Here is a 12,464-nt window from a genome sequence, read left to right as displayed (position 1 = left end):
GTTTCGTAAATTCAAACCTTTTTCATAAGTCACGAAAAAAATGTTCGCTTTTGTTTCTTCCGCCGTTTTTTGTCTTTAGTGGTCTTATTTAAATGTTTTCGGTGGTTATTCTCGGTATAATTCATAGAAAAGGCTTTTTGCTATCGATTTATGATGTGAAAAATCGTTAAATAATTATACCACCATAAAATTCCCATTTCTTGTTCATACTTCAACATCAACGATCGCTAAAGAAATTCCCGACCAGTTTAGAAAACGTAATCAAATAATGAATTGCAATGTTTATTATAAGAATTAACAGTTATAAATTTGTGGTTAGGAGCCAATAGCCACTATTGAGTATGCAAAAGATAGGTATTTGTTTCTGACACCCACGGAATTTTAGCGGCAGCCGGCCTAACCGCCATTTATGTCGCCCTCTATCGCTCAGTGACGAGAAAAAAAGAAAAACAAGGGTCTTAGCCCGTTTCCAAAATAACCTTCGTAAGTTAATATTTCGAGTTACTTCGTATTTTCAGCAGAATGTGCTCTTTTTTCACTGAGATTCAATTACGATCATAAATAACGTAGGATGTGATTATCTTCTGGCGAATATTTGAAGTAAATTCTGTTTGAGTTCTCCGTCCGACTACTGTGTTCCATCATCTTCGCAGACGTTGCCATAAAAGACTTAATTCTTCATCAGGACTGTATTCTTCATACCGGGTGTGAGGTGACCTGTTCATATAGTATGTTTCTCTCCTTTTATGCCGACAGGAGCAAGGTTCCAACCGGAAAACGACAGGAGAAACATCTTACAGTATCGGAGAAATATAGATAGAAACGTTATTATCCACATTGATTGTTTTCCTACAAGATACGTTTTATCATTTCTCAACGTGGTTAAGTATTGGTTCGCTAGCGTGAATTCCCAAAAAATGACACGCAAAAACCTGTACCGTCACCTCATTTAGTTTTCGTGTTCCTTTCTCCGCCGTATTGAAAGTTAGGCAAAGGATCATTGACATAGAGAAAGGATTTTCTTAGTTTTAGCACTAAAAAATAGTCGCGCCATAATCGTAAATAAATAGTGTGGAAAGAGCAAAGAAATTAATTTCAATTGAGAAGTCAGCTGAGAAGAAGAGAGACAATTATAAGCGCGGCACCATTTTCCCGATAGTGGAAGATACTTCTTCCGCCTCTCTCCGGTTAATAACTTCCCCCGTTGCAGGTAAAGATGAACCATGCCCTTCTCCACAATCGGGGAACGTTCCCAGTGGGTGGGGTGAATAAGAGTGGGATGGGGATTGCCTGAGGGAAGAAGTGTGGTCAGCACAAGGACTGGTGAAGGGGGCAGGACAAAGAAGGGTGGGGAAATGGCCTTCAGCTCTGCCTCAGTCTACTTTTGGGGGCCGTATTTTTTTGCGACGCACACAAGCTCAGTCTCCTTAGGGAGGGAGTGAATGGGAAATGCTGGGGAAGGAGGGGTTTGGGATGCGTAAGGTGGGTGTCAGCAGGATCAGCCAAAGGCGGCAGGAGGGAAGGGACGGCTTTGGAAAGACGGAACCCCAGCATGGGAGAACGGGGAAGCGCGTGAGAAGAAAGTTCATGGTTAGACTTGGAAGTGCGTCTTCATTACGAGAAGCCTGAAATATAAATTGGCGGTAAATAGAGCCCAGTACTTATGATATTTAAGTTGTTCATTCACAAAGGCCAATATATACACGAAAAGATATTATGGCGCGGATTGCATGTATCAACGTCCATTTCGGGATGTTATTAATTTCTGTTCCCATTTATAAAAGTAGCAAATAGATTTGAAAGAATGATAATCATGAATAAAAATATCTAAATCGATATCCAAACGCACATGGGCAAAATAGATGAATGTATACATACCGATCCATCGCAAGTAATACCGCTTCAGCTTCTTCCGGTATAGGACTTTAAAATTCTGGATAATGCCTTGGTCTGGGACTTGCTAGTCGAGTTCGGGGGTAAAAAGAGGACTCGAACATTAGCCAATTTTAGATCTTCCACGTATTTATGAACGGTGGCATAATCCATTATTAAAACAATTTTGCTGTTCTCTCCAGCAATTTTTCTCTGTAGACGTATAACCGTTTGCTGGAAAATTTCTCGGGTCATCCAGCTGTTTTTATTTGCATGGTAAAAAACGGGGAGGGCTTCCAAATTTACATGTTTTAAGCACCGTGGCCTTTCAAATTTCCCAATGACAACGGGCTTATTTTGTCCGTGCCCGTTTGGTTGACGCACAGCCCCACAGTAACACGCACTTTACTCTTTTTCCCCCATGGCACCTTTGCCCTTAGAAACCCAGGGTTGCGTCAGGTAATGCATTAAAAATAGCCCAGTTTCAGGGGCCAGCGAGGGTGAGCTCGTCGAGGAAAGGGTCCCGGATTAGGGACCCTTCGAAGAGCTTCGGCGAAAAGTAGTCAAGTAGTCTTCGAAGTACGTTCACAGCAGTGCAAAGGGTTAATTAGGGGTGTACGAAATACTCCGCGCGACCTTCCTGACATGTTAAACTACGAATTATTGTCGATGCTATGTTTACGAACAGGCACGTAAATAGGGGCATAATGTCAGCCGCGATATTTTAACTTAACTCCTACTCCCCCTAAATTCCCACAGTGAGGTTTTTGGCGACCCATTTCTCTCCAAAGTTGCATAATCATTTACGATTTCGCACTTTTGATGGACCACAGTTGGAAGCGCTGATTTTTTAGCTACTTACGCCGGCGTAACTAGTTTTGTTGACAAATTTTTCGCCGTAGTTCGTATAAACGAATGCCATTTGCTCCTAGGGACCGAGCCGAGGTTCGTAAATTCAAAAAATTTCGTATAATCGAAACTTCGTATAATCGAATAGCGCCATGTATTTAGCATAGGCTTTTCACCGGGACCGCAATATCACTTCGTATAATCGAAAACTTCGTAAAATCCTGCTTCGTAAAATCAAGAGTTTACTGTAATATTTTCCACCCCCGAGATGGGGTGGAAACCACCCCCAGGGTAAAAGCGCCCGTCGGCATGATATAGATTTTGATTCTTGGTATATTCCCTACTTATTGTGAAAATTTCAAGAAAATCGATTCAGTTTGAAAAAATTGCGAGCCAAAATGCTTCATTTCCTGGACTATTAATTGTCTTCGCAATGTTAATGTGAAATAACGTAATATGATTCTAAGTCGTTAGTGATGAGTAGGAAGTGGGGTGTGAAGAATCCTTTCGAACTTCAAGGAGTGCAAATTCTTTTCGTGTGTGCAAAGTGATTGGAAAACCGATTATCATGTTTTACTAGTGCTACATAATAGTGTTTTATATTTATTGCGAGCCAAGCTTTTTATTGAAACAGTTGATACCGAATATAATGATTATAAGTATCAAAAAGATAGAAATGTGTGCGTTGTAGTGCTGTATGTGATATGATGAGCAATAAATATGTACAAGTAAGGATAATTTTGCTTTGTTTTCTATATAAATACCTCTAGTAAACCATTTTCCACACGTTTTCGCTATTCTACGCTGACAGTACTTGAAAATTTTAAATGTAGCGAGGCAGGTTGTTGTGTATCCTAAACTATAACATTTTGGGAGTTGGTAACATATATTACTAATTGCTCGCACGTAGGTATTTGCAAGAATAAATATGTACCATTCACACATTTACCGTAACGTTATTTTCTTTACGATTCTTTTCTGCATAGTAAAATTTTTCAATTTTCTTTTTCCACTCCCACATGGTGTATTTCAGCTTTTCGAGTATAAATGCATGTAATACTGACGTTGCCAGTTATGTTTTTCCATACTCATCATGCATTCACCAATGAAAGTAAGCATCCGAAGTGCAAAAAATATGCCATATATATCATCAATGAATACAGCGGCCGTTTGTATACAAGATTTCCTACATCTAAAACATAAAAATGCTTTGGTGTTACGCATTAGTCTCTCCTTTTTCAATGGTATAATATACTCTTTTGTGTGTACTAATGAACAAATATATCTGCGATGGATTTAAATCGATTTATCCACTACCAATTATAATTTCAATGCATCAATTTCTTTTATTTGAAAGTTTAACTTTAATGATGAATGAGTAGCCCTTATTACAAGTGAGAATCGTTTGTTTTCCCTCTCGTTTTTTTATTTGAAACAAAGCATTTCTATTGGTTCTTCACGGTATCGCCGGCTTCGGATTCAATATTTTTCATACCTATCTGCTCTTCTTATCCGATACTGAGAATTATAGTTTTCTCCGGTAGCGGTCAGGAACTGATGTTTTCTCCGCCAAGTTACGGACTACAGTCAAGAGAAAACTACGGTAGAAAACACTTTCTCTGGAGAAAGGAGATTTCAAGTTACGGACTTAGGCCCCAGAAAAGAGCTATACGGGTCTTAAATGACCTGAAGTCATGTGAATCTTGCAAAAATTATTTCATCAAAGATAGAATTCTAACTCTTCCCTGTATTTACATACTTAACATAATTATATTTGTTAAAAATAACCCTCATCTGTACACACCACATTTGAGTTGTCACAAATACCAAATCAGACATCCTAATAATTTTAATAGTATATTCCACAAAAAAGCATTTTATGAAAAAAGTGTACTTAACACAGGAATTCAGTATTTCAATAAGGTACCAGACACAATGAAAACAATGAAAGATAATAAGAAATTCTCTTCTGTGATTAAACAAATTCTTTGTACAAAGGCTTTTTATTCACTAAATGAATTCATAAATGACAAAAAGGCCTTCACATTATAGGTATAATTATAAACCACAGGATTTCGAATCCAAATATTTGTAGGATGTCAATTTTATAATTTAATAATGTATTTTGATTGTAATGTATATTGTGCCTTGGTGTACACCATAGTGTACTGACTTGTATATATCCTTTACTGACTTTATGTACTTGACTATTACCTTTTATGTACTTGATCATTACTATTGACTTGCCTTGTAAAATTGAAGGTTAATAAATTTATTATTATTATTAAAAGCTTTTAAAAAGGCAGTTTATGGGAGTACACCCATGTCTCGTATAGCGCAAGGGATGCGTTCCTTGGGGTCTTTGCGCTATACGAATTTGCGTTATACGAGAGCGATTTAACATTGGGAAGATAGGGATGAGTTCCTGGTAGCATAGGTCTTGGGTATTGAATTTCCTCTAAAACATATATATTCCCATAAATAGCCCTAGAAAACATTATTTGTATAAATGTTTATAGTTTAAAACATCTTTAAAGATAGTATGCACGCATTTGAAGACTTTTATTCACGTTAAAAAAAATTCTTACGAGCTTTTGAAATTCCCTCCCGTCGTGCGGGTGGGCTAACATCTGCTATCTCAGGGGTTCGTAATGCATTGCCGGCAGTTGACGATTTTTCAAACCTGTCTAAAAACAACTATTGTGTCACCCAGGCCCTTTTGTCGCTCATCGAAATGACCGGCAAATGTTACTTTGAATGCCATTTCATAGCTAGCGGAGTTTATGAATGATAAATCATTTTAATTTGAAGTCCTCCGAGTCATTAGCAGCTACGTGAAACAGTCTTTAAATGCCTTGAAACCTGACCCAGGTTTTCCTTCCCTGAAAATGAATGAACGAGAATGCATTCTTTTCCAAAAGAATATCGTCTCGTCAACACTAAAAACTAGTTGAGGGGGAAAGGAGCCACTTTCAATCACAGCTTGGAGTTCATCAGAAAATGTTGTGGTGACTGCGCTATCAGCACTTGCAGATTCACCTGATATCGCCGCACTGAAAATACCTGCTTGCCGTTTAAATTCTGGAACCAACCGGAGCTTTCACTAAATGTCTCGGAGCGATTACCACTCTCGTCTTTTTGTACTGATTCACTATGAACTTTCCGTACGTGTAGACCGCTTGGTTGAAGTTGGTGCGGCTGAGGTCACTGATGTTTTAACTTCGTCTTTATTCAGAATAAGGCATCGTGCGTTTAAACTTCCGCGCAATATCGCTTTGACGTTCTCCATTTTCAAAGCAATTGACCTATATCAATTTCTCTTCTAGGTTTATGGTTTTTCTTGATAATTTCTTGATTTTTCTACCCGCATTCCTATTTTTTGCCATTTTCCCTTTGTTTTTACTCTGCATGGCTCTATCGAAATCACCTTCTACGGCTGAACTGTATTCTTGAGTCGCAGAGGACCTACGACTGTGGGGAAGGAACGAAGCTGTTGTGTTTGAGACTCTATAGCGGACCCTTTTATGTGTTGATGCTATTCATACGCAACTCGGCCACCGCTCCATTTCTCCCCCGTGAATACCGATGACCTTGAAGGTTTTAGCGTAGACCCTCTACCTGGAAGTCAGTCGCCCGATAACCTATGACGGCAAAAATTACGTCTCAACCAGTATTGCTTAAAAAAAACTCATTTCCACTAGCCCCACGCTTAATATATGATCTAAATTAACTCATTCTGTTACGGAGACGAGATAAATTACTTCGGTAGGCCGACTATCTGGACCCAATGAGGAGTAATGCTTTTGGCCATTGCACAGCAATAGATTTCGATTAATACAAACACAAATTAGAAGATTTGAAGCAAGCACTACTATTAATATGCGTAAAATGATAGCAATTTCGTGTGTACTTTGCGCAAGTTTATGTTTTATCACGAGAGCGTTTAAGATTTTTGATTAGGCTACACTGCGTTGCAATGTTTCCCCGAGGAACGTATTTGCGCTATATCGAAATTGCGCTAATCGAAATTGCACTATACGAGACATGGGTGTAAGTGATTGCTCCACCTTGAAGGCTATTTTTCAATAACTTCTCTATGCACTGGTATGAGAGTCCACACAGAATATATCATAAAATAGAACTTTCTTGCAATTAAATTAGTATCAAAACTTGATGCTACGCAATGATATTTTAATTCATTAAGTACTAAGGGAATTTTAAGGTTTTAAAGAAATGAATACTTATAAAGTAAAAGAGTTCTAAGATTCAACAATAAAAGACATTGTCTAAAATGTGCCGATCTCATACACAAAACTATAAGAAGTATTCTCTAACCTTTAAGTGGCCATTGTAGGCTGCATGATGTAAAGCAGTGCGCCCACCACGGTCTGTAATACTTGGATTATCTGTTCGGGAGAGAAGTGCACTGGCACATGGAACCGAACCATTGGCTGCAGCTATGTGCAAAGGAGTTTGCCATAAATGATCTCTTAAATTCACATCTGCATCATGGTTCAAAAGCAGTTCCACCATCTCCTGGAATACAAAAATAATTATCAATAGATGTTACATAGCTAAAATAATATAATTGAACATTTTAGGAATGAATTTTGTAATACGTTGGAACATTTTTGTAAGGAAGCTGAAGGGACCAAGGGTATCCACTTATAATCATATTTAGTAACACCTTACCTGATCTTTTGAGCCTCAAGTAGAAGCATACTACAATTATGTGACGGTGATAATTTAATAAATTATTACCATTAGGGGAGAGGAGAGGGACATTAAAAAGTATTGAAAGAATAAGTTACCAACTAAATATATGGAGTAGACTCATTTTTAGAGGCCATTTAGGGTAGCACTAAGTAATACCCTCCAATGCAGCAGATATTTCACTCTTGATGGAGCTCACTTCATGAAAAATTTAAGTAAGAGAATCCATCCCATCTGATTCAAACATTCCATACTCTCCAAAGAAGGGATTTTCAACTTGACTGATATTGCAGCCATGTAGGTGTGTTGATGCTTTGGCAAGACACCATTTTCACAGTACCCAACACAAAAGTGTAAACAAAGAATGCTACATCTAAGCAATTACTATATTTTCTCACTTACATCATCTATTTACCTTATTTACCTGGAGTAAAATGGATTTTCTTTCGGAAGAATGAGGTCTCCTAAGTGGTGGAGTCAAGGAACCAAAGGTGGGAGGGTGTGCTAAGCTAAACTGTATTATTCTCTCCACTCTTTCATTTACTTTTCAATGGACCTGAGAATATGGGATCCTGAACTTGTGTTCCTTGAGTTCCCCAGAGCATGGGGTACCTTCCATTAAGAGGATGGGTTTGCTCTCCACTAAACTATATAAGCCCTTCCAGCGACCACCAGGTTAACATGTTTCCCTTAATGTTACATCATTAGATTTGCTGGGGGAGATGGAAAGGTTCTCCAGAAATGGTTGATTGGAGGGGGAGGGAGTGAGTAAGACCTATAATATAATAAGAGGATTTATGATTCAGAAGTTATTTAAATATGACACCCAGCATAGGTGAGTAAGAGGTAAAGGTACATGTGAGGGTGGTGGGATGTAAATACCATATTCCTCCGAATATAGTCCCCCCCCCCCCCCTAATTTTAAGGCTTGAGTTTCGGGGAAAAATTAAAAAAATGGATCTGAATATAGTCCCCCTTAGCATTTACCACAGGCATTTTTGGAAAAAAAGGGGGGACTATATTCAGACAAATACGGTAGATCCTTGACCTTGAAACAAAAGGATTAGATAGCTAAGGGAAAAATTTGACCTTCAACAATGTCACTGTGAAAGCGACACACAAATTTTCTTTTCAAATGTCGAAAGAAAGAAGCGATTCCATCCAAGAAAGAATACAGAGTGCTGAACATGATGCTTTGGCAACAGTACCATGACATTATTGCCCTGCATAAACTGGGTTGTACAAGGTTCTTGGATGGCTTATTATCAGTGTTTTTGCACTATGTCAATACTAAAATAATAATTATGTTATAATGCTTACATCAATGTGAATGAAAATAAAGAGCTATTACAAAAATTTTCAAATTTGCACTATCCTGATCCACAAACAGAACTTCCTTGATTTTACAATGCTATTAAAGGGAGATTTTCCTGCAAACAACAGTGATAGCCACACTTATACAAGCTTTTTTTGATTTTCAATATATGTATAACAATTTGGGATGGTTGAATAGTAGATTTCTCGAATTCGAATATCAAATCATTGCTCGAATATTCAAATACCTCGAATTTCGAATACCTCGAATACTAAACGATGAATGTGAAAATGTTTGACTAGGTCGCCTATGCAGCAGGAAACCCAAGATTTTGGCGAGTAATTGTGATTGCCTTTAAAGGATTCAAACAGGAATTTAGGTGATTAATGGAATATTTTAATTTTATGTAAACAATAGGGTAGTTTCCTTCATTAAAGAAAACGAAAGGCATTGATTGTGATTCGTTACCCACCATTATTGTATGTATTCATAATATACAAATTATTTTGTTCTAGAAATACCGGTTTAGACCAATGGCAATGGTCAATTTTATCCTCATTTGAAAAAGGCCAGATTGGCACCTATACGATGCCACTCCACGTGACATCACAGGGACCTAGTTTCTACACGAGAGGATAGGAGTTTTACATCGTCTGAGGTTACCACTGCATGCATGAGGCACAGAGCTCAGGGAAACATGTCTTAATAATCACTTATTAAAACTGGCTAAGGTCGGAAAGTTTTCTTCATTTGATAAGGTATTAATAATCCTTATTTAAGCCAAGCGCTACCAGCTAGCATGGTACTCGGCTACCTGCTAGCATCCTGCGTCGTAATAGCGCTCAGAGCCTCGCCCCAAGGTCACCTCACTTGCGGCAGCGGGAACCAAAACTACGTCACGCGGAGTTTTTCCCGGCATTCATACTTACCCGTCGCGTTTTCGCGCACTTGAAAATTTTCACTTTTAATTTAATCGCGAAAAATAGATATCGTCTTATAAAACTCTAAAAGCGTTAAATACGTATTTCAGGAGTATTAATATTTCGATTTAGGCAAGGAAACCACCCTATTTGAGCATTACGCCAAAATGCTAAGCCTCCGTCGTATTTCTTCGTCTTCCCGGTATTTATTTTCCTGCGTAAAATGCTTAAATAAAGTCAGAAATATGTCGTGTTTGGTGGGCGTGAGACACGTTTTTATTGTTCTCGTGTAACTTGATATTTTTTTGAAACTAAGGTCTTCATAATACGATCCCTGCGCGAGCTGGGATCTTTTGTTTGATTTCGGAGAAGAGGAAATCTTCAAGAGTGGGTGAGGCGAATGCTGAATGGAGGGGGATAGCAGATCGTGGGAAATGCGCTAATGTCACTATCCCACGGCACTGAGTTCCTCCCTATGGTAGTTTCATCTCCTGGGGAAGATTCAAAATAAGTGCCTGTCGTTATTAGTCACAAAGAACACATGTCAAACACCTCGTCTCATTTTATCAAAAGATGGATGCGGGAAAATGGTCAGTGGGGAGAAATAGGGAAGGGTGAAACGCGATTCTATTATTTTCTGGTAACTTGATATTTTTTTTGAAGCTGGTCTTCGTAATACGATCCCTGCACGAGCCGGGACCTTTAGTTTGATTTCGGGGAAGAGGAAATCGTCGGAGGGGGAGGGGCGAACGCTGAATGGAGGGGGATAGCGGATCGTGGGAAATGCACCAATGTTGCTATCCCACGTAACTGAGGTTCTCCTGATGGGGGACACCTGGGATTTTCAGATATTTTTCACCCGATCAATTTCGGTTCCCCACGTCGAACTCTTTTCACCGCTCTAACCCACGAATTTGATGTAGTTCGTCAGCTTGCCTATAACGGCGCTGTATGCACTAAACGACTACAGTTCTCATTTTTCCGAGTCAACTACCTACGACGTGCGAGGGACAGTGTATGACGCGAAATTCCAAGTATTTGAGGTATTCCAGACGGTACCTTTGGCATAACTATTCGAGATCTCGAATATCGAATACTTTCTAGTATTCGAGGTATTCGCGGATACTATTCGCACATCTCTAATAAAAATGCATTTTATGATTTATGCTATTTTTTTTAAATATCCTTTTTTGGACTAAGGTGGACATAAACATATGTTTTCTGGGAGAAAGAACAGGAGCTGGCTAAGAAGGAAAATAATTATATAATATTAGGTCATTTTACAATCACAGGTCGTTATCAAAAAGCTTCAAAAACAGACTCTAAACCTCCAAACTTAACCATTCCTTTCCTCAACACCCCTCTTCCCATTCCCTAACTTCTCCACATTTAGTAAGATAAATGTAAGTATATTAATGAACTCGCTACAAGAATTATGCGTATTTCCAGTTTAAAAAAGCTGATGGTGGCACCACCATCATTGGCAAAGAGGTGATTGAGTGCAAACTGCCACACGTATACTCGTTGACCATTGGAGTTTTTATTTGAAATTTATCCACGGCTTCAGTAGATGCGGTCATCGAGCTTGTAAAATGCATCAATACTGACAAACAGACTTTGACAGAAAGTGCAAGAATGTTTAATGCCTATCCAGCAATTAATTTCATCGGGCAAAGTATAAGTGATAGCTAATCTGCAAGAGCATCTGCCAGCAGGTATGTGCCCCAGTCAATTTCTAGTAAGTCTGGTTCCGAAAGGTGTAAACTTATGATGCTTCCGGACAATCTCTTAAGCTGCACTGTTATTGAATGTATGTAATATGTAGATATAATTTTGTTCAATAACAATTTAAGTCAGTCAAAATTAATGTTGAGCTTTATTCATGCAATCCGAAGCTTCTATTTTTGGCCGCAAGGTATTAGAAATTTCATTTGGAATTGCAAATGGGGTGTAGGGAATTAAAAAATATTTGTTTAATTGCAAACTCCAGGTTCCACAAAGTAAACTCAAATTGAAGATAAGTAAATATGGAGAACCACTGAAGATAAGAGAATAGGGTGGTCTCTAGCACAAAAAAACATCACAAAAGGCAAGGCAAAAATGCACAAATATTTGTCACAAACAAAGATTTTTGATATCATTTCAAAGCTGATGCATATGCAATATGATTGCAAAAACAAGTAATTAGATGTGTTTCCAGTAAGGGTGTAGGCTTCTACAGAGCTGTTCAAATGATGCAGGTTGGTTTCCAGGATATCCCCTGGATCATTCCCTCTTAAAACAATAGTTTTGTTGACGTTTGATCAGGTGCCTTCAGGAGAAGTGTTGCTGCAAGTTTTTGGTCTATCCCTTGAACTTCATATGGCAAGTTTTGTACGAATTAAGGACCATCTACAGATGGCAAAACAGAGTGGCATATAAGAATTGATTCTTTAAAAAAAACATCAAAACACAAAGAGGTGTAACTCATCCTAATTGATTGGACTTTTTTATAACAATGGTTTTCAGGTATTTGAGAGGCATTAGCTCCCATTGCTGTTGAATGATATCCCTCTTGTAAGAGTCTGATGTTCCATCCCTTCTCTTCAGTGATGATCTTTGAATTTTCAAAGTCAATGTGGTGGCTGGCACCTTCCCAAATTTGCATTGGCAGATAACCAGAAGTCTGTTTTTGGTGGCCTTCTGATTTTCTTTGATTCTAGAGATCATGTCTGTCCATGTATGTTTTTTTAAAGAATCAATTCTTATATGCCACTCTGTTTTGTCATCTGCAGATAGTCCTTAATTCTCACAAG

General features: G+C 38.4%; 1 protein-coding gene across 1 annotated transcript in view; it reads right to left on the bottom strand.

Annotated features, from left to right (window-relative positions):
• The window catches only part of LOC124157311 (serine/threonine-protein phosphatase 6 regulatory ankyrin repeat subunit A-like), a 90,244-nt gene that overhangs the window by 73,704 nt on the left and 4,076 nt on the right, over positions 1 to 12,464 (bottom strand). Inside the window, exon 3 of the mRNA XM_046531934.1 lies at positions 7,057 to 7,257. Within this exon, the coding sequence (XP_046387890.1) occupies positions 7,057 to 7,257 (201 nt within the window). The remainder of the gene's footprint in view (positions 1 to 7,056; positions 7,258 to 12,464) is intronic.

This window comes from Ischnura elegans, chromosome 4, assembly GCF_921293095.1.
Source record: "Ischnura elegans chromosome 4, ioIscEleg1.1, whole genome shotgun sequence".
Taxonomy (NCBI): domain Eukaryota; kingdom Metazoa; phylum Arthropoda; class Insecta; order Odonata; family Coenagrionidae; genus Ischnura; species Ischnura elegans.
Note: the sequence above shows the minus strand (reverse complement) of the source record. Positions and strands in the feature narration are given on the sequence as shown.